The sequence below is a fragment of the Nelumbo lutea genome, chromosome 4 (assembly GCF_056320005.1).
Source record: "Nelumbo lutea isolate HS-2025 chromosome 4, American lotus-T2T, whole genome shotgun sequence".
Lineage (NCBI taxonomy): Eukaryota > Viridiplantae > Streptophyta > Magnoliopsida > Proteales > Nelumbonaceae > Nelumbo > Nelumbo lutea.
Genome location: NC_142687.1, coordinates 4,536,677 through 4,564,205, shown reverse-complemented (window position 1 = coordinate 4,564,205; position 27,529 = coordinate 4,536,677). Strand labels below are relative to the sequence as shown.

The 27,529-nt window shown below is 40.2% G+C and overlaps 1 protein-coding gene across 2 annotated transcripts; it reads right to left on the bottom strand.

Moving 5' to 3' along the window:
- Positions 1-7,333: 7,333 nt before the first annotated feature.
- On the bottom strand, positions 7,334-27,135 carry LOC148853480 (F-box/LRR protein). Of its 2 annotated transcripts, none has more exons than XM_088984117.1 (10): positions 26,676-27,135; positions 26,434-26,541; positions 26,258-26,350; positions 26,001-26,138; positions 25,737-25,841; positions 25,567-25,606; positions 23,941-24,138; positions 10,402-10,592; positions 8,516-8,634; positions 7,334-7,950 (listed from the first exon to the last, which is right to left on the bottom strand). In XM_088984117.1, exons 1-10 carry the CDS (start codon positions 26,895-26,897, stop codon positions 7,488-7,490), a joined length of 1,677 nt encoding a protein of 558 aa, XP_088840243.1. In that variant the 5' UTR covers positions 26,898-27,135; the 3' UTR covers positions 7,334-7,487. The 2 variants fall into 2 exon arrangements, with proteins under 2 accessions (XP_088840243.1, XP_088840242.1); XM_088984116.1 differs by having other exon boundaries at positions 10,402-10,595; positions 26,676-27,130.
- Positions 27,136-27,529: the final 394 nt, after the last annotated feature.

The window sequence follows — 27,529 nt, the reverse complement described above, 5'->3', positions numbered from 1 at the left end:
ATTTGCAAGCATGCCTCGTTGAACCGCTTGATGTAGCCCCGAATAGACTCTCCTTCTCTTTGGACCACTCCGAAGATGCTTTCCTCTGTTTTGGGGCACCGTCGGCTGGTGACGAAGTGCGTGGTGAAGACTTGCACGAATTGGGCCCAGCACTTTATCGACCCGGGGACCAGGTTCTTGTACCAAGTGCGGGATACCCCCCTGAGGGTGGTGGTAAAGGCCACGCACATGCACGATTCGCTAGCCCTGGCGAGGTGCATTTGCGACTGAAAGGCGTCAACGTGGTCGTTGGGGTCGAAGGACCCATCGTACTTGTCCAGAGGTGGGAGTTTGAAGTCTCTGGGTAAGGGGACCGCCAGGAGTTCTGATGCGAGGGGGGAAGGAACGGAGAGGGCCGGGGTAGCTCCTACCTCGTCCGAGCTCGTGGCTTTGCCTCTGACTTCCGACAAGGCGCGAGTAGCGGTCTAGCGGCTTCGTTGGCGCCTTCGCCGTTGAGCGGGCCTTGTGCTGGCGCTGCTGGCCTCCGTGTTACCGACCTCGAAGGGCCCGGAGTGCTGGTAGTCCGCCGCCAGGGCGCTGAATCGATTTTCGGTGAGCGGGAGCTCGGGCTTGGAGCGCCGGGGTGCCGACCTTGCGGGCGAGGTTCCCGACCCATCCGCGGGTTGCGAGGCGGGGATGACATTTCTCTCTCTTCGGCCTGGGGACGAGGCCTGGCTGTTGGGGTGGTTTTGGGGCCGGGAGGCCTTCGCCTGGCGGGGGCGCCCATCCTGCGGGGAGGCCTTGACTGGCCTCGGAGCGGGGTGGCGAGGTGGAAGTTGGGGGAACTGCTGTTGGTAGTGATACTGGGAGATGTTGTGCAGCACTTGGTGCTGGTGAAGCTGGTGTTGCTGGAACTGTTGCATTTGGGCTTGCATTGCCCGCATGCACTGCACCAGGTCCTCCAACCGGTCTTGGCTAGCTGCCAGGGGGACGGCAGTTGGTTCAGTGAAAGTTGTCTCAATGGGGAGATGAAAAGGGACGTTTTTGGTAGGAGGGTTTACAGGTGCCACTGCTTGTGGCGTGTTCAGGATGGGGATCCCATCCGCCGAAAGGGGGACGGTGAACTGTCCAACACACACTACGGGGACCTGAAGTTGCTCCCCGGTGGCGTTTGTCTCCGTGCCGCGTCCGGTGTTGTTGGAGGAGGCCATGAGTATTGGGATTTTTTAAAGAAGAAAGGGGGTATCGAAGTTTGGAGGGAGGCTTTTTGAAGCATTTCCCACAGACGACGCCAATTGATGGAGCGCGATCCGGCTAGTCTTAGCTATCCGCTGCCTTGCTTTCGAACGAGGTAGCAGGGATCCTGAAACGGGAGAGATGGGAAAGCTCAGGGGGGAACCCGGTGTAGAGGCTCCGAAGTTCAAGTTAGAATCTTTCAAAAGCAAGGTAATACCAGATAGCGCAAAGTTTTTGCATACCTCTCTTACCGGGGGGCAGGGGGCTCTTATAGTCGCTTTGCGTACTCGCCCCGAGGCCCTTGTCAGATCGGGTATGATTACTCTAGCGTTTGTCAACTTGGCTGTCGTCCCTTCTGCTGAGACAGAACCGTCACTGCCTGACCGTCCAACTGGAGATGGCGGCGTCAGTGGCGGTGGCAGGTGGCCGTTTAGAGTGCTGCTGCCAAACGTCAGATCCCAAGTCAGTCAGGCGTGGCGCCCTCGGGCACGGAATTCCCTGGTGCCAGGCATGCTACGACTTGTTTGGCTTTGGTGCCTAGAAGATGATGTGAAGTGCTGAGCGAGGCGGTCTTGAGCTCGGAGGTATCCCGAACTGTAACAAGGTGGGTCAGTTCGGCGAAGTCTGTCCCGAGCTGTTACAAGGCGGCAGTTCGGCGAAGTCTACCCCGAGCTGTTACAAGGTGGTAGTTCGGCGAAGTCTACCCCGAGCTGTTACAAGGCGCAGTTCGGCGAAGTCTACCCCGAGCTGTTACAAGGCGGTCAGTTCGGCGAAGTCTACCCCGAGCTGTTACAAGGTGGCAGTTCGGCGAAGTCTACCCCGAGCTGTTACAAGATGGTAGTTCGGCGAAGTCTACCCCGAGAAGTTACAAGATGGTAGTTCAGCGAAGTCTATCCCGAGCTGTTACAAGGCGTTGGGCGAAGTCTACCCCGAGCTGTTACAAGGTGGGTTAGTTCGACGGAGTGTACTCTTGCCGCCTAGGCTTGACCCCTTTTGCCGCGCTGTCGTTTCTGCCATATGTGCTATGGGGTACCTATGGGGTACTAATCTGAACACACGTTGCTAGATTAATCGGATGTTTTTTCTTGCAAAATTAGTCAAATTTTTCCTACAGATCATTCATATTAATTATACATATTTATAAATACTTCACTAGAATAGTATTATTACAGGTTGAATTATGCAAAGAGATACCTTTTTATTTCCAACCCGGGCACTAGCAATGAGGAGGCCGGGAATTCCCCGATGCAGAACTAACAACCCTGCCCTTTATTGAATTTGATCACACCCCATCATATCGAATACTGATCCTGAGATCTTGAGAGGCTTAAGGCCTTTTCGCTTTGAAGCTGTGGCTTACCGATCCAAATCTGAAAAATGTGATGAGAAAGAGGCTTGGAACATCCAATACTCAGGTTTTAGGGGATTTCAATTGATGTCAAAAATTTAAGGGCTTAGAAAAAGTGTAGAATAAGCGTCATTTTAGAAACATCTATGAAGAATTAAAAAAGATAATAATAAAGTTGCAAAGGACACAACACTTTATTCAGCACAACCCCAATAACATAACAGATAATGTGTCAATAAGGAGAAAAGTCTCCTTAATAGAATGAATATCTTACAACTGGGCTCAAAAAGTCAAGAATTAATTGGTTAAGATTAGGGAATCAGAACATAACATTTTTTCACACTGCTACAATCATTAGATGGCACGAAAATAGAATTAACAAGCTTAAGATGGCAGATGGATCCTATACCACTAGACATGAGAACATTCAGCATATTTTAACAACTAGTTTGAAGGACAAGTTGACATCAAATGGGACTAGGGACATAAATAATTTCCTAGAGGCAACAAAATCTATTATTACAAATGACGATAATAGGAACCTTTGTAAGTCGGTCTCTGACTGTGAGATCAGGGAAGCTTTGGATCACACTCCAAACCTAAAGGCCCCGGGCCCAATGGCCTTTAAGCATTTTCTTTTTCAAAAAAAAAATTGGTCTATTGTGGGCGTGAGTGTGATAAAAATGATTAAATCAATTTTTCATAACGGGAAGTTGAATAGAATTTTTAATAAAACTCTCATGGTCCTTATCCCAAAAATTGTGAATCCTAAGTCTCTTGAACATTATCGATCAATTAGTTTATTGTAATGTGGCATATAAAACCATAGCTCGGATTCTAGTTAATAGGCTCAGACCCATATTAGAAAAATCATTTGGCCTTTTCAAAGTGCATTTGTCCCTAAAAGACAAATAATAGATAATATTTTAATAGCACATGAAGTTTTCAATTCTATGAAAAGGAAAAAAGGAGCAAAAGCTTGGATAAGCTACAAATTAGATATGGAAAAAGCGTATAACCGTTTGAAGTGGAAATTTATAGAAGACTGCCACAAGAAATTGGGATTTAGTCACACGTGGATTAACTGGATTATGCAATGCATCATTGCCCCATCATTTAGAATAATTGTTAGTGGGTTATTTGGCCCAAGATTGAAAGGAAATAGAGGAATAAGGCAAGGTGACCCCGTCTTACCATACATCTTTATCATTTGAGCAGAATCCCTTACAAGCAAAATCATAAAGGCTTCTGAAAGTACAAAATCGAATTTAGGGGTTAAGTTAACCTCAAGATGCCTGAAGATTCTTATTCTACAATTTGTAGATGATTGCATGATCTTTGGTAGGGCATCTATTAATGGATGCATTGAGATCAAATCACCATTGATCAATATGAGATGGCATTAGGCCAGAAGGTTAACTTATCAAAAGTTTTTTTCTCAAAAAATTTGCCCACTAGACTCCAAAAATTTGTTGCCTGAAATCTTGGAATCCCTAAGGCTGCGAAAAGAGTAGTCTTGGTTTAATTATCCAAAAGCTTAAAGACAAATTAAGTGATTGGAAGGCCAATACTCTTTCTAGAGCGGGAAAAGTGGTTCTAATTAAGTGTGTGACTAGTGTCATCCCTTTCTTTCAAATGGCCTACTTTCCCATTCCGGCTTAAACACTCAAGGAAATTGATAAAACCCAAAGAGATTGTTTTTTGGAGTGAAAGCTCGAACAGGAAAAAATTTGCTTGGACAAAGTGAAAAAACTTATGCAAGCCAACTAGTCTTGGAGGGTTTGGCTTTCGAGAGGCTAAAAACATTAATATGGCTTGCATGGCTAAGTTAGGATGGAGGGTGTTGAACGATCATGATAGTTTATGGGTAAAAGTAGTCCGAAATAAATATCTCAAAAATCAAAATTTATGGGAAGCTACCCCAAAAGCTAACATGTCCCTTAATTGAAAAGGAATACTTAGCACCCAGAATCTTATCCTCAAGGGTATGAGATGTACTTAACATGTCCCTTATTTAAATTGTTGGACCTGGATGACCTTAGCATTATCAAATACGCTGAGTTAGGAGTATTCTAAAATCCAAATATGCTGGGGTGGGAGTTGCAATGGGGAATTTACAATTAATTCGGCGACCTAGCTTCAAGTTGATATTGATAGCAATAATGAACAAGTTTTGATTGTGAAGTTTCTTATTAGAAAATTGAAAATTCAGCCAAGAGTGAATTTATTCTTGTGGTTCTTAAGTATGGGAAAAATACCGACAAGGTCAAGACTAACGAGTGTAGGCATAAACATAGACCCCAATTGCCCTTTTTGCAACTCAGAGTTGGAATAGATTGACCATTTATTTGTGAATTACACTTTCTCAAATCAAATCTGGACCCTTCTAAATCCCCCCTCCCCCTCCAAATGGGGCCTAAATCCAATGAAAGGTTTACAGATTGGTGGGGAACAATATCCAAAGACCGGGGAGAAATAGAATCATGAGAAAATTGGCATATATTATTTGGAACATTTGGAAGCAAAGAAATAATGTGGTCTTTAATTCTCAAACCCCCTCCCCAGCAAATGTATTAGAAAACGCTACTTGTGACCTTAGAGACTTCAAGGATGCATATCTACTCTCCATCTCAAGAGAGAATAGGAGAGATGTTATTTATGTAAGATGGAAATCTTCCAAGATGAATCATGTTAAAATCAATTTTGATGCTTCTGTTAGAAGCACCACCGGTTTGGCTAGTATAGCTTGGGTAGCCAAAGACTGTTTTGAAGCTATTCTTTCCTTCAACTTTCATTCCATAGGCTTCAACAACATTACAGTGGCGGAGGCTTGGGTGGTGTGGGAGGCTCTTCAAGGTGTGCTGGAGTTACCATTTGAAGATTTCACTGTTGAAAGAGACTTGCCCTCACCATCGCGTGCATCAATTCAAAGTGCAAGCATCCATGGTCCTCGTCTAGCATCACTAAAGACATCCAATTGTTATGTAAAAGCAGTCAAAAGAGGTCCAGGTTCACTCATGTCCATAGAGAGACAAACTTTATGGTGAATTTTTTGACAAACTTAGGTCACAATTGCTTTCTAGATTCCACTCCTAATCAAGACAAGAGAAATTGAGAAAATTAGATGGAAAGATCTTTCGGGTTGCACTACCCCCATCTCTATTAGTGCCCCTCTTTTCTGTATCCAAAAAAAAAAAAAAAAAAGAGATAGAAGAAAGTCCTTTGATTATTGAAACATTGGCAACGATGGAGCCTGAAACTGGCTTTAGAGGTGGATATTTCTCCGATGTTGGTTGAGAGCGACACCCTCACTTCAATCAGATGTTTGTTGGTAGACCCATCGGATCCACCGTAGTAGTGTTTTGCTCGTTGACTGCAAACAGCTGTTTTGTTGCTTCTCATATTATTCAATTTTATCACATTCCTAGAAAAGCTAACATAACTGCTCATAAATTGGCTAAATTTGCTATTAGTTATGCAAAAATTAAAACTTGGTCTCAAGCGTGCCTGAGGAGGAGCCTTCTAAAAAAATTTTCTACCGAAATTCTAACTTTTTCTATTTATTTGGCACAATAATCTTCCAGGTGTTATATCACATCAACTATTATCATTTAAAAGAGGCCAAAACGCCAAACTCTGTGAAAATCCATACTTTAAACCTTGGATAATAATTTGAAGTCCAAACATGTATGAATTTAATGCATCTTTTATCTTTTCATTCTTGAAACGGAATTTTACATGAATTTTTCTTTATCATAACATGTTAATGCATATTTTGCTGTCTATTGGAACATATCTTGGATCATGTATAGATTTAAATTAAGATAGACAATAAAAACAACCCATTAAAGGACCAAACAAACACATCCAAAGTTTGAGATCTTCCCATGTGATGTATGAGCTTATCACTTGACACTTAATGGTTCTGCATAGTCTCCCTAGGTTGAGAGTATTCAAACAACTCTTAAGTTACAAGATTCACTAGTCAAAACCTCCAATGCGAGGGCATGTGGAAGACCTCGTAACTTTATTTTCCCCAAATCTAAAAAGAATGGTATTTCAAAAATCTAAAAATGAAATCAAATAATGGAATATTATTATTGATTCGGACGGGCGAAATTCTCTTTGAAAAATCAGGATAAACTAATTTCTTGATGCCACATTTTATATAAGGTAACTACATACATTACGTGGGTTATAGCAGAGAGCACATGTGCATCTGCAGTGACAACATCCATGCCTCGTCGCCTTTCCAGTAAAGTATAAATCACAATGAATGAAATAAGAAATCTTTGGGTCTTTTAGAGCTTCTTTTCATCGTTAACCCAAACAAAATCCAGCATCATGCATAGAGATCAATTGGCAATTCATAGCCTTCATTTCTCTCTACAGTTTTTTTGGCTTCATTTTGTCCATTAATAAAATTGTTAGGAATTTGTGAAAGCAATTGACAGTAGGGCAGAAGATATTAACTATGAAAGGGGAGGATCATTAGACGTAGTATATAGTGTAACATACTTTCATTCAAAGAACTCTTCTCTCAAAATCACCATAAACTTTTTTTTTTATCCAGCGTTATATATCTGAGTATTAAATGGGAAAATCTATGATGCAGGAAAGATACGATATCTAAGAGTTTTGACCAATTTGGCTACCACATTTATGATACCAGTTGATTGGTCAAAAATTTTTCATATATCATATCTTTTCTATATCATAGTCGACGTATTAAATATGCAGCAAACCATGATCCAGCCGGTAGCAACGTCATGCAGAAAAATGTTATCCAGGCATGCATATCAGATTACCCCAGCGTTGTATAACATCCATGATCGACTGTATATCCTAAAAGTAAACCAGACCCAATACACGGCTCACGCCTCCAAGTATAAATGGACCATCTTCTGCTTGACATCCACAGATCCTAACATTCCGGAGATTTTGAAGTATACAACATCACAAGATACACTGTGCTATAAACATGTAGACAGCAACTGGGAGTACTTCGTTCTTCACTGTCATATTGCATGGCTGAGCTTGCGAAGCCGCGGCCAATCTCCCCACCACAAAACATTCCAGCTAATGGTATCCCAGGAAAATTCTCCAAGAAAGCTAAGCTATCAACTTTCGGGCATCCAAAAAAGGACTCTCCACGACCATAGCAAGAGAATACAAGTCCTCCAAAGACTAACTTCCTTTCACCAGCCTCTGCAGTACCCCTCACATTATGACAACCTTTGCAGTATAAGTCTTGCTTCAAAATTCTGAAATCCTCAAAGACATTGTTGCGAGATGTTAAAGCAACTTTAGGGTCTGGATGATAGAAGCGGAAGGGATCCCCTGTTTTAATTCCATTACCCTTAACATAAAGGTATTCTTCATCTCCCCTGTGAAAAGAGATCAGTATTTAGGGATCTTTAAATTGGAGGAAGAAAATAACAAAAAATACTCAACCAGCTACTACCTTATAGATTAGTTGACTGGGGATTAAAAAAAAAAGATTTCCTAGAACTCTAGACACCTGTTGTAGATTCAAGAAACTTGTATGCAACAGTGTGCATTCCACCATTCAACTAAAAGTTCTATCAAGTTATTAGAGGAGGAACATTACATTCTAAGTTTAAAGTTTTCATCCTGGACATTTCCAGTGGGAGACCACTTGCACACAATTATATTACCAAAGTCATGGTGCAATATTTTCACCCATCCACATCAACTTGTTGCTACAAAATGAAAGCCGCCAGATAATGAAGAAATATGTTATACAGCATGTCCTTAACCAAATTTTCTCTTATATAACAAAAGGCGGTGCCCCATGTGCCATATACATGGTTCATGTTATGAAAGGTGATCACTAGAAATCGTGTATTCCTATTTGAAACAATCATAAATGTGTGACTAAAACACCAAATAAGACTATCAATGGATGCCATAAAAGTTTTGTATCTTTACCCCAAAACTTCATGAAATGCCAATGATGAGACCAGCCTCCCTTTCTCTGATCCAATTGAGCATTTCCTTCGTTTCACAACCCCGATGTACAGATCATCACAAAAAATGCCATTTCCCATCTGCCAAATATTATTTTGCACTTAAGGTAGAACATTTCTTGAGACATAATAGAACATATAAGAAGATATGTTTGTTTCCTTCTACTGTTTCAAGGCAATTTGCAGTAATTCTTGAAGCTTTCAACTGTAGAAAAGGAGGGCATACTTAAAAATGACAAGTTCCCAGAGCACAGAATGAAAACAAGAAAGAAAGCATGATATTGCTAAATTAAATATTCATTGAGCCAAGAGCACCTTCAGAGAACAAATCTATTAAAATGCTTTCTGTATATCTCACAGAATAAATGATTTCTATATTATCAACCCAAAGTGCTGTCCCCAATAGTCCCTATCCTTTTCCTCATTCCATTGGGTTTTGAATATTGATACAACATAAATGCATCTCTCATAAAATGTGATATTGTAAATTGGAAGGTAATTAATTGGCGCACAAGGAGCATAGCCAAACACATCAATACATGGTTGCCATCATTTCGTATTTTATTGTAAACAACCCATGATCCTTGTTAGGCATGTTTGATAGGAGAAAAAAATCATGCAAGAATAAAATGTGGTTAAAGCTTTTGCCAAGTGGCAACCAACTAGGTGAACATTATCAGTGTTCTAGAAAGCAATGTATGGTTTTATACCTTGAGGCTTGCCTAATGTCTTAGAAGGTACAAGCCTAAAGCTCTAAGATCCCTTGCTTCCATTTGATAATTGATACATTAGTTACAATAGGTTCTCATTACAAACCCAAGTTTAAGGATTAATATGATGTTTGATTTATATTAAAAGCATTTTATAGTCTTAGAGAATCTGTAAGAAAGCTTAGTATCTTGTGGTCCTTCATGCATTAGAAGACCATAGTGCCTTGACTCACAACTCTGCCTTTAAAAACATTTTTTTTTCCAGTAAGAAGCCTATAGAACCATTGGGCAGTATAGATACTAACATTTCAGTGGGGGCAAATAGCTAATTTTACCCCCTTTATATATTGATATGAGTTTATGCCACCAAGTTTGCATCATGTCTATATAAAGCATAAAAAAAAAAGACTTCTGTTCCTTCCAAGAAACTTGCCTCATTTTGTTCACCACTGGAAATAAATAAGGAGCTACATCTATCAGGAGTGAAAAACAAATGTGATGCGCATGGATAAGATTTGGTGGATGTGTTCATATCCATGCTTGCATGATTTAGAAAAGAAACAACAGATACACAAATTGTCAAAACAACAAAGATTAGGGAGATTATATGAATTTTAGTAATCAAAAAGCTATGTTGCATGGACACTTCAAAATAAGAGCTGTGTCCATGTCGGACACTTAATTTTCTGTATCAGACACCTTGCCCAAACCATGTCCTTGCCCAATTTTCCCAAATACAGCAAGGACATAGCTGGATATGGTATTGAATGTGGAATTTACACTAAAAATTGAAGTATCCAACATAAAACAGCACCTTGTACAGGTATCCAGGTATCATAGTCCATGCCATGTTTGTTTAACATAGTCAACAAATCAACATCTGATGAACTAAGAGAAAAACACTGCAAATCCATAAAACAATCAAGCCAGGTGTTTGGCTAGCGGTGACAAGCCACTTGCTGCAATGGAAGGTATCCATTAAGTCATAAATTGGCAACAAAAAAATGAAATGACAAGAAACCACTGTGCCTCACACAACGCTTTATAACTCATGGCTTTGGAAAAGGTTTAGCAGCATATTTGAAGACCATCAATTGACTGAATTGACTACAAGTTCAATAGCTTTAAGAGCATATACCTCACCATCAATATCATGTAGAATTCTTTGACCATCAAACTTCTCAACAAACCCTTCTCTTCTGGCAGTGAGCCATGTAGAACATGCAGATTCTTTGCCTTTATTTACTCTAACTGAAGCCCCCTTGTATGTAGGGCCAACAGGTGTTACACCTGTTGACAGTGCAAGATGAAACTGAATTTCTCCTAGACCTGCTACAATAGAAAGCAAAGCAGCAGAGGATGACGAGAACAAATTGACAATGGTAACTAAAAATGAGTTTCCTGTAGCCACTGAATTACAAAATACAAATGATGAATCAAGGTCATAAAACTCAGCTTCAACTCAGCCAGGTGTCTGAGTTTGGCCTTTTCTTTCAAAAAGTTGAACAAGTGAGAAGACAATGAAATTATATGCAGCTCATTACAGGTAGAAAACTTGCCCCAGGGTGTCCAGCTCATTAGAGGCAGGGACCTAGGCGTCACCTAGGTGAAGGGACTTTTTTGAATGAAAACCATGAATCCGAGGGTAATTCCCTAGGTTTCATAGCAAGCAGCAACCATCTTTCACTACTAATTGTCTATAATCTTCATAAAAAAAATGTATAAACTTCATTTAAAACATAAAGAATCAACATATTCATGAAATGGAAGAAAAAAAGGAACTTCAAAAAATAGGGGGGGGCAAGCCTCTATTTTTGTCCCAAGAAGAAAAGAAAAGAAAACAGAGGAAAAAAGAAAAGAAAATCATTATGTGTTGATTGGACAAAATTTTGAGTCCTTCCATGTTTATTAGTTCAGGATTTGAAGTCTTCGACGGTTCAAGACAGTATACATCTGGATTGAAATTTAACAAATAAAAAATAATAAAAAGAAACTAGTATTTCATCTAAAACTGAATAATTTATTTAATAATATCTGTTTTATTATTATAATCTCAGTAAGCTACGAATATTAAGTATACAAGAGCAGTGTATAAAAAAATATCTTGGCGATTAAGTAAGGTGATCTCCATGAGTGCCTTATCACCTAGGCATCACTCTACATGTTAAGCTATTTTAGCTACCTTGGTATTACCTGATTGTCATAGTTAGGTAGTATAATCTAGGGGTAGTCTCTGTTTTATATGATGGTGGGTTGTTTTTGTATCATTTGGTGTAGCAATAGCAAACATGCCTTCACTAGGTTATTTGGTTTTTCATTTGATTGATAATAGCATGTTTGTATTTTATTGGGTGATTGCAAGGAATTGTTGTGACTACGTGAACTCAAGAAAACCAAATTACCTAGGCATGCACTCACTGGTGATTTGGTTTATCCTTTGACTTATAGCATGTTTAGGTCTTTTTAGAGGCCACAAGAAAGTGTTATTCTTATGTGAACTCAGCACTCTATATTTTAGTACCTTCGTACTTCTTGATATTCCTAATAAGATAGTGGATCCTAGAGGTAGTCTCCATTTTATCATATGATAAAGGGTAGTTCATGTATCACATGGGGTAGAAACAATAAGCATGCACTCATGTGGACTAAATGAAACCAAATCACCTAGGCATGCACCCACAAGGTGATTTGGTTTTAAATTTGATTATTAGCATGTTCATGACTTATTGTAGGGTCATCACAAGGTGTTGTGACCACATGAACTCATTGAAATCAAAACACCCAGTCATGCAATCACTAGGTGATTTGGTTTTTCTTTTCATTGATAGCATGTTAGTGTTTTATTGGAAGGCCACAAGAAAGTATTGTGACCCTATGAATACATCACAACGCATGTTAGGTGCCTTGGCATTTCTTGATTGTCATAGTTAGGGGTATCGATTGGACTGGATTTGGTCCAATTGGATCCGGTCCAATGTGAGTCCATTACAAATGGACCAGGTCCAATCCAATCCAATGAATAATTTGGACCATTTTGGACCGGTCCAATTCAATGTTCGGACCGTCCAATTTGTTCAAACTTATTTTAATTTAGATTGGTTTCAACCCAAACCCAGTCCATTGACACCTATATTCTTATCTTATACCAATGGACAGGATATTGGCTTAATCCAACCAAATCCAATATAAATTTATCATGGATGGACTAGGTCCAGTCCAATCAAATAAATATTTTCGATCAGATTGGTCCAATCCACTATGTCTTTTTGGTCCGTCCAATCCATCCCAAATTGATTTTGAACTGAACGGGGTCGAGTCCAAAACCGGTCAATTGACACCCTTTTTTTTATGAATAATAAGTCCATTGACACCCTTAGTCATAGTAAGGTAGTAGACCTTAGAGGTAATCTCTACTTTTTCATATGTTAGTGGACTATTTTTGTATCATTTAGGGTAGAAAAAAGGCATACAATAATTGGGTGATTTGGTTTTTCATTTGATTGTTAGCATGCTTGTGTTATATATATATATATATTTTTTTTTTTTTGAAAACTGTAAGGTAAAGTGATTTCATTAAAACCAACTATAGAAACCCCTGTACAAAGAGAAAGGAACAGAGGATATACAAAGAAACCAAAAAAGCCCCATACAGCCCTCAATCCCCTAATCACGAAAACTACTCCCTCCTTACAAACAAAAGATTAAACTCAAAAGAAGCACTTGGATGTCTGTCTTTAAACAACAGGTGTACAGTCAGCCAAGAGTGGATCATCCCCATGCTTGTGTTATATTGTAGGGTTGCAAAAAAAAGTGTTGTGACCATGTGAACTCGTCAAAACCAAATCACCTAGGCATGCACTCATGGGGTGATTTGGTTTTTCATTTGATTGATAGCATATTTGTGTTTTATTGGAAGGTTGCATGGAAATGTTGTGGTCGTTTGAACTAACCACTCAACATGTTAGGCTATCTTGTTATTTCTAAATTCATCATTGTTGAGTTGGGCCGATTTCTAGTTATTGGGCCCAGCTATTATTCTTTTATTTTTAAGTTGCTAAGTTAGGAAGTTATTGGGCTTTAGGCCCATTAGTTTATGTTTTTTAAGTTGAGACTGTTCAGCTACTTAAGTAGCCGCCCTACTAAGGGCATTTTTGTAATCTCTTATTCTTTTAATTTGAGTATATAATACAAAGAGGGGTTGGCGGCCAGAACTAATTTTCAATTCTGGTTGACATCCCACTCCTTTTCTTCTCCTCTCTTCTCTCTACTGCTGAAACTCTTCATCTTCTTCTTCTTTCTCTTCATAAGGAATTCATCTAAAACTGCAATCAATGATTTCCACTTGGTATCAGAGTAGGCCGAAGGTTCCTTGAGTTGTTCAATCATGCAGCCTTAGATCGGCCGACTGCATGGTGATTTGAGAGGCTGGTCGAAGATCTCAAGTAAGCCTAGCTTTTGGATTTTTTGGTGAATTTGTTATGCCCTGTAGCTAGTCTAGGGTTTCCCATCAAATTTAGGAAAAACTGGAGAAAGGAGGAGTGTCCTATTTTTGTTGGACTCTTCAATTTTGGCCTAGGAAGTGGCGCCCTAATTTTTTAGGGTTCCTTGGAGTTTTTTGAAGGGGTGGTTCAAGTTGTACTTGTTTTGGAGGTCTTTGGAGAGAGCGGCTACCTCTTCTCTCTTTTCTCCCGTCCTGCAAAAAAAGGAATCTTGTGGAAGGATCATCTAGGGCACTAGAAGGGTGTTGGTGGTACCAAAAGTGATTTATTTGATATTGTTTCATCTTACAGTAACCTTCTGACCCCTTTTTGAGAATTATGGAGGGTAACAGAGTTGAAAACAAACCCGAGAGTGAAATGGGACCAGTGGGAGGTGTCGGAGACCTTTTCGAGGCTAGGACCATTACTTCAGTTAAGTTGGATGGTTCAAATTACTTAGAATGGTCACAATTTGCGAAGATGGCCATTGGTGCTCGCGGAAAGTTAGGTATATCACTGGTGAAGAAGTGAAACCCGAAACTAACAGCTCCCTGTGGGTACAGGAAAATTATATGGTGATAACTTCGCTGTATAATTTGATGTAGACCCATATAAGTAAGAATTTTTTGTGGGCAAATACAGCTAAGGAAATATGGGATGGGGTTGTAGAAACCTACATACAGAGTGAGAATGTTGCTAGGACCTATCAATTGAGGAATCGGATTATTGCTACAAGGCAAGGAGATAGACCTATTGCTATTTACTTTTCAGCCCTTAAAACCTTGTGGCAGGAGATTGTCCATCTAGAGACAGTTGTTTGGGAAACCACCAAGGATGTAGTTGCCTACCAGAAGCTCCTAGAGAAGTATAGGGTTTTTGAATTTCTTGCTGGCCTTAATCCCGAGTATGATATTGCAAGACAGCATATTCTTTCCATGGACAGTGTTACTCACTCCCAGGCATATGCCTTTGTATTAGGAGAAGAGAGCAGGAGAAATGTGATGATGAAAACTTCTGGTTTTGATCAATCAGCCATGGTTAGCACTGTGAAACCTAAACAAGGTGGAGACCAAGGTGGTAGTGAAATCAAAAAGGATTTGATTTGTGACTACTGTAAGAAGCCTAAACACACAAGAGATACCTGCTGGAAGCTTCATCCTCATCTTGTGCCAAATAGACTTAAAAATAAGAAGGGAAATGCTCACATGGCAGTCACTGGTGACATACCGGCCCTTCCTACTACAACTACTCTGGAGTTGCAGCTACTGCAGTGAGGGCCAAACTTAAGAGATATGGGCAGTTCCTGAATCAGCAGGATATAGTCAGTCCTAATTCAGTAACTGGTGGACAGCTAGGTACAGGTGGTTCTAGTGGAGAACACTCTACTTCCTTTGCTCACACAGGTAGTCCACATGCCACTGCAAATTATGTTTCTACTACAGGTAAGGAGGGACCTCTTTGGATTATAGATTCTGGAACCTCAGTGCACATGACCCATAGTTCCATTATTTTTTCTTCTTACCAACTCTGTTCTGGTAGAGACAGAGTCTCCACAGCTGATGGATCTCATGTTCCCATTGCTGGGAAAGGGTCTGTCAAGATTAATGATTCCATTTCTCTTCCCTCTGTCCTTCATGTTCCCAGATTGAGTACTAACCTGTTATATGTTGGTAGTTTGACTAAGAACCTGAATTGCTTAGTAATTTTTTCTCCTGGTCATTGTGTCTTGCAGGATCTGAATTCAAAGAGGACGATTGGGAGTGGTCATGAAGTGAATGGAATCTACCTCCTAGATGTGCTTCCTCGTCATCAGGGTCATCATGTTAGCAGGGATGGTGAGTTGGGGTCTGTGAGTCAGATTATGCTTTGGCATAATCGTTTGGGCCATTTGACTTTTTCTTCTTTGAGTTTCTTATTTCCAAAGCTTTTTGAGTCTGTTAATTTGTCCAGTCTGGAGTGTGATGGTTATCAACTTGGAAAACATTGTAGAGATCCTTTAAAGCTAGTAATAAAAGATGTTCATCTCCTTTTGATGTTATTCATTCTGATGTATGGGGACCATATCATGTTCCTTCTATGGGTGGCTATCGATATTTTCTCTTATTTGTGGATGATTTTTCTCGATATTCTTGGATTTACTTAATGACATCTCGAGATGAGGTACCATCCTTGGTTTGGCAATTTCATCAAATGGTGCTAACACAGTTTGGGATACAAATTAAGGTGTCTAGATTAGACAATGCCAGGGAATATTTTGAAAAACACCTTGCTTCGTATCTATTAGAATATGGTATTGTCCATCAGAGCAATTGTTCCTACAGTCCACAGCAGAATGGTGTTGTAGAGAGGAAGAACAGACACATTGTTGAAATTGCAAGAAGCATGATAATCACAAGGATTAATAGGGTGTCATCCCGTATACTTGGATTCAGCACACCATTCAATCTCCTTTTTCCTAAGGGGGAGATGTTCCTCTCAGGGTGTTTGGGTGTGTTTGCTTTGCACATATTCTTGGTCCTCATTGCTCAAAGCTTGATCCAAAGGCAAAGAAGTGTGTCTTTCTTGGATATGCAGAAAATCAGAAAAGGTACTGCTGCTATGATCCAGTCTCTAGGAGTCGGTATGTTACTATGGATGTCACCTTTTTGAGTTCACATCCTTCTTCTCGAAGAATCCTTCTCAGGGAGAGTATTTTGGGGAAGTGAGTGAATAGTCTATTCCTCTTCCAGTTCCAATTCTAGTGTCTGATCCTCCTATGTCACCTACCTTACCACCTCCTTTGTGTCTTGCTTCTCAGTGTTACTACAGAGACTTCACAGGGAGGTTGATTCCACTGCAGAAGAACAACTCACATCACTTCCTGTTGGTTCCTTGGAGACTCCGGATTCTGCTGACACGGATTCAGATATTCCTCTTGATCCCTCTACTGTTTCGGTTCCCATTGATTCTACTAATCCCACTACAGATAACCTAGAACTTGTATTGCTCATTGTATTCCACAGTATCTATCCTATAGTGGACTTTCTCCTTCCTACTGTGCTTTCCTTTCCTCTCTTGATTGTGTGTCTATACCCAAGGGTGTCAGTGAGGCTCTCTCCAAACCTGAGTGGAAACAACTATGCAGGAAGAGATGGAAGCCTTAATTAAGAATCATACATAGGAGATTGTGGATCTACCAGAGGGCAAGGAGATTGTTGGATGTAGATGGGTTTACACAGTCAATTATAAGGTAGATGGAAGTATAGAAAGGTATAAGGCCAGACTTGTTGCAAAAGGGTACACACAGACCTATGGCATTGATTACTTAGAGACCTTTGCACCAGTTGCAAAGATGACCTCTATTCGGATACTTCTCTCTTGTTGCCACATACTCTTTGCCTCTGTTTCAACTTGATGTGGAAAATGTTTTTCTAAATGGAGATCTGCAAGAGGAAGTGTATATGGATCTTCCTGTTGGTTTCTACAGTAATGCTGAAAAGGGGAAGGTATGAAAACTTAAGAAGTCACTTTATGGTTTAAAGCAGTCTCCCAAAGCATGGTTTGACAGGTTCAAGAAGGCCTTGGTTGCTTTTGGCTACACTCAGACTCAATCTGACCATACCTTGTTTGTGAAGCGAAGGGGATCCTTGGTGTCAATCCTAATTGTTTATGTGGATGATATTGTTGTCATAGGAAATGACCTAAGTGTGATTGACAGTTTGAAAAAGTATCTACACAGGGAATTTGAAATTAAGGATCTTGGAGAGCTTAGGTACTTCTTGAGCATTGAAGTTGCAAGATCAAAACATGGAATCTTTATTTCTTAGAGGAAGTATGTTCTAGATCTTCTACAAGAAACAGGGAAGCTTGGAACAAAGGCAGTCAGTACTCCTATTGATCAGAATCACAGAATTAATACATCACAAGGTGAGCTGGTAAAGGACATTGGGAGATATCAGAGACTTATGGGGTAGTTGTTGTATTTGTGTATGACAAGACCAGACATCTCCTATGCAGTAAGTGAGGTGAGTCAATACATGCATGCCCCACGAGTCCAACATTGGGAGGCTGTTGGCAGGATTCTTGCTTATCTGAAGGGACACCCAGGCAGAGGCATACTATTTGCTGATCATGGACAATTGAAGCTAGAGGCTTATATAGATGCCGATTGGGCATGATGCCTTGATGATAGGAGATCTACTTCAGGAGTTTGCACTCTTGTTGGGGGTAACCTAGTCTTGTGGAAAAGTAAGAAACAGACAATGGTGGCAAGATTAAGTGTAGAAGCTGAATACAAGGCCATGGCACATGGAGTTTCAGAACTTCTCTAGATCCGTTCCTTGTTAGGAGAGATTGGTGTAAAGGTAGAATAACCTATGATGTTGTATTGTGATAATCAAGCAGCAATTAACATTGCCCATAACCCAGTTCAGCATGACCGAACAAAGCACATTGAAGTGGATAAACATTTCATTAGAGAAAGGGTGACTTCTGGGGAAGATTGTCTCCCATACATTGCTTCTAATTTGCAGCTTGTTGATGTTCTCACAAAAGGTGTTGCGAAGAACAAGCTGGAGCATGACCTACGCAAGTTGGGAATGTGTGACATTTACTCCCAACTTGAGGGGGAATGTTGAGTTGGGCCAATTTCTAGTTATTGGGCCTAGTTATTTATCTTTTATTTTTAAGTTGTTAAGTTAGGAAGTTATTGGGCTTTGGGCCCATTAATTTATGTTTTTCAAGTTGTGATTGTTTAGCTACTTAAGTAGCCGCCCTACTAAGGGCATTCTTGTAATCTCTTATTCTTTTAATTGGAGTATATAATACAAAGAGGGGTTGGCGGTCAGAACTAATTTTCAATTCTGCTTGACATCCCACTCCTTTTCTTCTCCTCTCTTCTCTCTATTGCTAAAACTCTTCATCTTCTTCTTCTTTCTCTTCACAAGGAATTCATCTAAAACTGCAATCAGTGATTTCTACTATCAACCTTGAAGGCAATCTCTATTTTTTCATCTGTTAGCAGGTTGTTAATATGTTATTTGGGGTAGCAATAGCACGATGCATGAATTGGATATTTTGGTTTTTATTTGATTAATAGCATGTTTGTGTTTTATTAGAGGATCACAAGTGTTGTGACCATGTGAACACATTGAACCAAATCACCCAGGCAAGCACTCATTGGATTATTTAGTTTTTCATTTGGTTGATAGCATGTCGTGTTCTATTGGAGGGTCAAAAGAAAGTGTTGAGACCATGTGATTGTCAAAGCTATCTTTGTATTCTTGATTGTCAAAGTAAGGCAAGGGAACCCTATAGGCATAGTTTTTAAAGCTATCCTTGTGTTTTATTGATGTGGAACTAGATCAATTGGGGGTCCTGCTTGCTGAGTTGGTTTGAAATGGTGACAGGTTTGAGAGTCAATTGAGCCAAGAGTAGAGTAATTCCAATTGGGAAAATAGAGAATCTTGAAGCTCTAGCAGAAGGTCTTGCTTGCCAGATTGGTTTTTTGCCGATAATGTACCTAGGCCTTCCCTTGGGGGATAAATGTACCTCATCCCTAATATGGGATCCGGTGGTGGAAAGATTACAAAGGAAATTGGCTTCTTAGAAAGCCAAATATCTTTCCTTGGGGGGTAGAATCACTCTCCTAATAAGTTCTCTTTCTAATATTCCCTCCTCCTTCCTCTCCCTCTTCCCAATCCCCACTAAAGTGGCGCATAAAATGGAAAGGCTTCAGTGGAATTTCCTATGGAAAGGTTGGGAGGAGAAAAAGAATATCCATCTGGTCAATTGGAAAAAGGTTTGTACTCCAAGAGTAAAAGGTGGTTTAGGGGTGAGAAGTCTGAAAACTTTTAACAGAGCTTTAATGGGGAAATGGATTTGGAGATTTGCACGAGAATGAGATAGTGGAGGAATTTAATTGCAGCCAAATCATAGTTTTTAAGGCGCCAAGGCAAGGCTAAGCGACAGGGGGGCGCCTTGTCGCCTAGTCGCCTAGGCGATGGATTTTTTTGAGTAAAACCAAATATCCTAGGGTAGTTCCCTAGGTTCCATAACCATCTTTCTTTAATAATTATCCATAATTTTCATAAGAGAAGTATAAATTTCATGTTTTAAGTTTAGAAAATCAACATTTTATGAGAAGAACAAGGAACAAAGGAAAGAAATTTCAAAAAATATAGGGGCTGAACCCCTACTTTTGTTATAGGAAAAGAAGAAAAGAAAAGGTGGAAGAAGAAGAGGATCTGTAAGAAGAAAATGTGTTGATTAGACAAAATTTTAAGTTCTTCCCTTGCTTATTCGTTCAGGTTCCAAGGCATGAAGAGGTGGAAGCGGGTCGCCAAGCGAACTCGTACCGAGCAGCCCCAGGATGAGGAGCCTCAGGTTCCAGACCACACGTCGAAGGATCTGCCCAGGGAGCCCGAGGTGGCTCCTTCAATGTAGGAAGCGGCAGGGGCCCCTTACGTCGAGTCCACTCACACGGGTGCTCCCGAGCCCGAGGGCCCAGCTCGCGTATGAGCGGACCCAGAGTAAGCAGGAGCACTAGAGTCAATGTTCTATTCCCACTAGAGCAAGACAGGAGGACATACCTCTGAACTCAAGACTTCACCTCGCTCACCACTCCACTTCGCCGCCAGGACGCCAAACTGAACAAATCGTACCATGCCTGACACCGAGGAATTTCGTACCCAGGGGCGGCGCACCTGACTGACTTGGGATCTGACGCTTGACGTCCGCACTTCAAACGGCCACCTGCCACCACCACTTGACACAGCCATCTCCAGTTATAGAGACAGCTCCAACAAGGAGCAGTGGCGGTTCTGTCCCAACAGAAAGGATGACACCCGAACCGGCAAAAACAGAGGTAATCATACCCGACCTGACAGAGGCCTCGGAGTGAGTGCGCGAAGTGGTTATAAAAGGCCCCCTACCCCCAACAACAAGGTATCTGAACTTTGCGCCATCTGGTCTTTACTTTGCCTTTGAGAGAATACTAACTTGAGCTTCGGAGTTATCTCACCGGGTTCCCCCCGGAGTTCCCTCATCTTCTCCGTTTCAGGCTCCCCATTGCTCCAGTCAGAGGCGAAATCGTTGACAGCTAAAACCGGCCGGATTGCGCTCCATCAGTTCAGGTTCTAAAATCTTTGAGGATTCAATCAAGGATCAAAACTTCGATACAATACGCCCTGTATCAGGTGCATTGTATTGTATCTTTGGCACCCCAATACACACGTTTACAAGTGTTTTTGGGAACCCATTATTTTAAATAACATATATATATAAATGAAATTGAAAACCAAAGAAATAAAAAAAAGGGGGAGTATCGTTATAAGTACTGATACACCATTGTCGATACATAGAGGTGTATTGAACTATCGATACTTTGAACCATGGGTTCAATACAACAGTTAGCAATGTTTGTGTTGATTAAACCCTAACAAATAAGAAAATAATAAAAAGAAATTAGTACATAAACACATAAAATGAGTAATCTAGTTTAATAATGCCTATTTTATAATTATAATTATAATGTCAAAAAATTAAAAATATAAAAATATTTTATAACATAATGCACAAAACTACTTGGCGGCTGGGCGAGACGAGCCTCCAAGGGCGCCGTGTCGCCTAGGCATCGCCTTGACAACTAGGAGCCAAATATGAAACAGATAGAGGGGAGGGTTAACCGTTTCAAACCTCCCTTCCCCGGGGTGCTCTCTTTGGAAGAAAATCATGGAAGTCTATCCTCTTCTTCACAGTGGTCTGTCCCCTAAGTTGGGTTCCAGGCACTGTCTGAAATTCTGGAAAGACAAATAGTGCAATAACAGGTCCTTAGAAGAGTTGTTCCCCCAGATTTTTCAACTTGCAGAAAACCAAGATGCAACGGTAGCCAATTGTTGTGAAGTGAATGGAATTAGAATTGCTTGGGTTCCTGCTTTCAGAAGACCTTTCAAGATTGGGAAGTGGATCAAGTGGTGGATCTGTTGGGCTTGCTTTCAAACCAGAATTTGAACCCCTTGGAAGAAGATTCTTGGACCTGGGAGTGGAATGCAGATGGCATTTTCACTGTGTAAGTCCTTTGCCAAAAGGTTATCGAGTGGAGGAATCAAAGTTGCCAAAAGATTGGAGCAGATCCAGAGGAATTTTCTTTGGAGGGGTTGGGGGGAGGTGAGAAAAGTGCATCTTGTTAGTTGGGATCAAGTTTGTCTTCCTAAGGCTGAGGGTGGGTTAGGCATTAGGAAAGTGAAGAATTTCAATACTGCCCTGCTAAGCAAGTGGATTTGGAGGTTCTCGGCTGAAAGGGAGGCCTGGTGGAGATCTCTCATTGCAGGTAAATATGGGGTGGAATGGAATAACTGGAGATCCAGGGATCCTCCCCTAAGTTGGGGTAGCTCCCCTTGGAAATCTATCCTGAAAAGCTTCTCTGTGTTCATGGAAGGGATTTCTGTTAAGGTTGGTAATGGAGAAAGAACAAAGTTCTGGAAGGACCCTTGGTGTTTGGATGTGACTCTAGCTGAATCTTTTCCTCATCTTTTTCAGTGTGCTCTTACTCAAGAAGCTTCTGTGGCTGAGTACTGTTGTGTGACAGGTGGGTCTCTAACTTGGACTCCCATTTTTAGGAGGGATCTGTTTGACTGGGAATTAGAAGAGATTGGGGACCTGATGGCTCTTCTTCAAAATGAGAAGATTGATCAGCAGTTGGAAGACAAATGGAGTTGGAAATGGAATTCGAATGGTGAATTTTCAGTTAAGTCCCTTGCCTCTAAAGTCTAAATTGGGTAGTTTGGATCCTACTGATTTTCCTGCTTCTCAGATCTGGAATACTATAAGTCCTTCAAAAGTCAACTTTCTTGTATGGACGATGGCCCTGGATAAATGTCTCTCCAGAGTTAATTTGGCAAGATGGGGCATTCAGGTTATGGATCCTTTATGTAGTCTGTGTGGGCAACATGTTGAATCGACAGATCATCTATGTATTCATTGTCCATTTTCCTCTCAGATTTGGGGATACTTTCTCAGAGTCTTGGAGTTCAGTTGGGTAATGCCTAGATCGGTTAAGGATCTCCTCGGTTATTGGAAGGTGAGAGGCCTTAGTAAGAAAGGGAGCCTGGCGTGGAGGACTATTCCTGCTGCTGTTTATGGACCATTTGGGCTGAGAGGAACAGTAGAATCTTCAATAAGAAAGGCAAAAGTCCTGAAGACACCATTCAGAGAGCTGTGGACAAACTGATTTCTTGGATATCTGTATCTGAGGAATTTAAAAGTCTGAATTTGTCTTCTTTTTACTGTTCTGAGTTCTGGCGGAAAGTGTAACAGCTGTGGTCATCAGACTGCCCTCCTGGGTCTGATCCCAGCTTGTATGTCTTTTTGAGTTATATAAAATTAATTTACCTTTTGCAAAAAAAAAAAAGAAAGAAAAATCAGAACCTTGAGCATAGACTTAGAAGAAAATTTGCCAATAGGATGAGGAGCCCAGATTCAGGTACTAGGGGAGGGGAGATGTGGGCTTCTTTAAGGGTTTGAAGTAAGGCAATTAATTCATAAATCTCAGGCCCCATAGAGATCTTCTGAGGCGAAGATTTAGGGTGTTCTCAGCAGTTCGGTCTGGGAGGCAAGAGGAGACAGTGGCTACTTGGTCAAGGGTGAGGTTGAAAAGTCTGGGGAATGAGGCTGCAAGGGTAGTTTCTCCCCACCAGAGATCTTTCCAGAATTTTATTTTAAATCCATTTCCCACTTTATATCTTATAAAAGGGAAGAAATATTTTGAGTTCTTCCATGTTTATCAATTCAAGCTTTTAAGTCTTTGAGGGTTCAAGGCAATATACATGTTGATTGAACTCTAACAAATGAGAAAAATAAGAAAAAGAATCTAGTATTTTAACTTAAACTGAATAATTTAGTTTAGTAATGGCTATTTTATTATTACAATCTCAAGAAGTTAAGAACATAAAAGTATCTATAAGCACCGTGTAAAAAACGTTTTGGCAATGAGGTGACCCTCCATGAGCGCCCTATCACCTAGGCATCACCTTGACAACTTGATAACTTAGTCCACATTCCACAGAAAAGTAAGATGTTACCAAAAAAGTTCCAAGGTACTGCTGCAGACTTTATATCTATGAGCTGATGATAATATCTCTACGAAGTAATCATGTTATGTAGAGTTTTTCTATATATGTTTATCATTAAATAATTAATTTTTCATGCATAAAAATACACACCATGTGGCTTGCCTCTGTCCCTAGCAAACACAAGAGCCACAGCATCACAATTATAATTTCCATATGACGGTTGTTTGGTATTCTTGCATGAAAAGTATCCTTGACTTCCACCAGAAATTAAGGAATCATCTCCACTGCTGTATAAAAAGCATCCACTCTCATCACCCACAATGACTGTTTCCTCTGACAGGGCATAATCTGCAGGAAGCAGGAGACAGTAAGTTACAACTTACAAGGCAAAGGCATGCCATGACAATGTATTACAAGTCATGTCCTGACAAACATTAGCTACATTTTATTCAGAAAAGCATAGTCAGTGGATGTTTCCATAATCTACTCAAAATAAGTGGTGGAAGTATTGCACATGCAGAGCTATCACATCTAGCAATATATGTAGTTGTCCTAACAAACAAGAGATAGCAGGAACCTATTGAAGTGTGACTCAGGTGCTTGAGACATGAATAGCCTCAAATAACATGTTTTATGATATCTTGTTTTTTTCTTTTTGATAAATGAATAATGTTTTATGATATCTTTAAAACCCATTTTAACTGTTTGAGACACAGACCCACATCCACCAAGGTGCTATTGCCATTTCTTTTTACGTAAGTTAATAGCATATGCCATATTTATTACTTGATCAGTAACAACAATTAAAGAAGGACAAAGATTTAGAAGAAGAATTTGTGTGTCAAAAAGAAAAAACTTCATGAATTGTACACAAGAAAGGGAAACTGATGCTGTACAGCAGGCCATCAAAAGGCTTGCATAAGCATACAACTATTTTTGTATGACAATAAAACTCATGCTTCCATAGAGTGAACCATCAATTAGCCAATTTTATGGTATTAAAGATTAGGTCTATATCCAGTCCACCCCTTCCAAGACCCCAGATATCTGGAACCAACATTGGGCAATAGCACTTTAAAGAGTCACTTTTGTTCCTTAAAGGATATAACTCTCTCCCCTTTCTAATCCTTAGCAGTTGGTAGTGCCAAAACTTTGGTAGAAGTTGAATTGGTTGATCCACCTAGACCACAATAGATCCAAGAAAAGTGGTACCATGGTGGTGGTAATACCACATGAATCCAGTTGGTCCCTGGTTTCTGAAGAAGTCCCCTTCGACTTTAATTCACAAACCTCACTAAAAGTCTTCAACAAGCTCCATATGAATTCCTCTTAACTCTCTCGTAGAATTAAGGAGGAGAAAATCATGCATCCTATTGACCAATTGGAAAAAAATTCCTCTTAAAAAACACTCTAATTCCTTCATTTCCAAATTCCTTAAAAGAAAGAATCTGAAAGCATGTTTTTTCAATTATGTCAGTTCCATATCTCTGTCTTCCTTCTCCCATATCCTTGTCCAAAAGATGAGGCTAATTATCCAGTCAGTACAACTTGAAATCATAAGTGCCACTCTCTAGCTCAATTTCAACTACTCTCTTTCTTCTTTGTTTCTTCTGTTTTGTAAATGATGTGTATTGTATATGAACATAGCTATACACACACTCCTCCATCTCTTAGGTATATATTACACCTTCGGTAATGGTTTCTGTTTTTTCTTTAATTTAATATACAAAATAAAGAATAGAAATGAGAGATCAAAATCATCAAGATGATACTCACCCATCTTATGAAGAACAGGTTTCATGTCAGAATTTTGATCCTAGACCATTATCCAGCCCACACGTTAGAGGATTTCTAATAGCAAAGTACTTTTACAAGAAATAGACAAATTCTATTAAATCTGAGATCCATCTCTCGATTTGAGATCACGTTGAAGAACATTAGCTTACTGCAAACATCAAAATCCCCGTTGGAGAGGAGCAACTTGATATGGAAGCTGTGTAATCCTTGATATCCATCACAAACTTGTTCATCATGGCCTCTTGAGGAGGTTCCTAGGTCAGAGAAAAAAAATAATCCAATCTTAGTTACTCCAAGCGTACAAAGCAGACCAAGCAAGAAGAATGACATCGCAACTTCCAAGCACGGGAATCTAATTAAAAGAAAATTATACAAGGGCGATTTTTTTTACCATTTAAATACAACAACCTTACCTCCCTTGATCGTAAAAGTGGGATAGCATTGACTTTTAATCCCGGCATAAACCCAACGATCAAAACGATTCCACGATTCACATTGGCCGGCGAATTATGCATTTGATTTTCACCACTGTCATCTTCCTCCCATTTAACCTAAACAAAATTAGGGAAAAAAAAAACCCAAAATCCTGTCGGGCCAAGACTTCCCTTTGGAAATGTCCGTACTGAATAAACAAAATTAGTATAAAGTAGACAAAATAAATGCTACTTACCTCTTCGAATTCATTGGTAAGAGCATCACTACCGATGATACCACCAGCTGCAGAAACGACAATAGGGATTCGGGAGCCTAATTTTGCCCTAACCTGCAGGTCTAGCTTTACCCTTTACTACTACTGACAAACATGGACTATACAAAAACATGGAATAATTAATAGAGAGCTCATACGAGTTGATGAGTTTTCTTCAAGCTGAACTTCCTGCCAACACAGGCGATAGCAAAATGCGGTCGAATAGGCTGGGACAGAACCTTGTCAAGAGTCTCTTTTACAGCAATCTAAAATGAGAGAAGAAAACCTCAACTGAATGATCGAACGATTGATTGATTGTGTGTGTGTGTGTGTGTGTGTGAATTAGGATATGAGCTTTTCTATATACAGGGAGTTATGATGGTTATTATGGAAGACATACCTCGAGACGGGGGTTTAGAGAGAGAGCAGAGAGAAGCTTAGGGCGAGAGAGGATTAGAGCGCAGAGACGATGCCAGGTGCTGCTGACGCAGGCGGCAGATGCGAAGGATAAAGCGGGGAGCTTCGAGAGGATAATTTGAAGGATGTCTTCTCCGATAGAAGTGATGCCTAACCCTCCCCCTGCTTCCATCACATTCCTTGGTGGCCGAGGCGGAGGCTCCATACATTATACACCAACGAAAACTCAAAATGCACAAATGCCGTTTCGTTTCCTAATGGCAAATCCACAAATGAACGGAGCAAGCGACAGTGAGAGGTATCCCCGACTCCGACTCCTCGCGAAAAGCTTGGCTGTTGGAATGGCATGCTGTTTCGAGGAAATCGGATTTTTTTTTTCGAAAAACTCGTGAGCACCCTGTAAATTGGCCTAGTGCCACTTTGGTCCCCCAAACTTTTAAAATGGGACATTTCAGTACCTGAATTTTTTAAAGGTGCCAATCGAGTTTTGGCATTTGAAAATATATAAATGCTATTTGAGTGATTTAATTTTTTTTTAATTAATCATCTAAATATTGACAAAAAAATGAACAGTCTCATATCCTTTTATTTACTATTCAAGAAAGTTAAGGTCACTAAGAAGCAAAGATTTGGGATTGTTATTTTTTATCAATATTTGGATTGTTGATAAATATTAGATAACATTTGAAGCGCATTTGTGCCTTTTCAAATATCACTTAATGGATGGTTAATGATAAATTTAAATTAATGCCTTTTGAAAATTTGAGTACTGAATTGTCACGTTTTAAAGTTTGGGAACCAAAGTGACTTTACGTCCAAAGTACAAGGTACTAATCA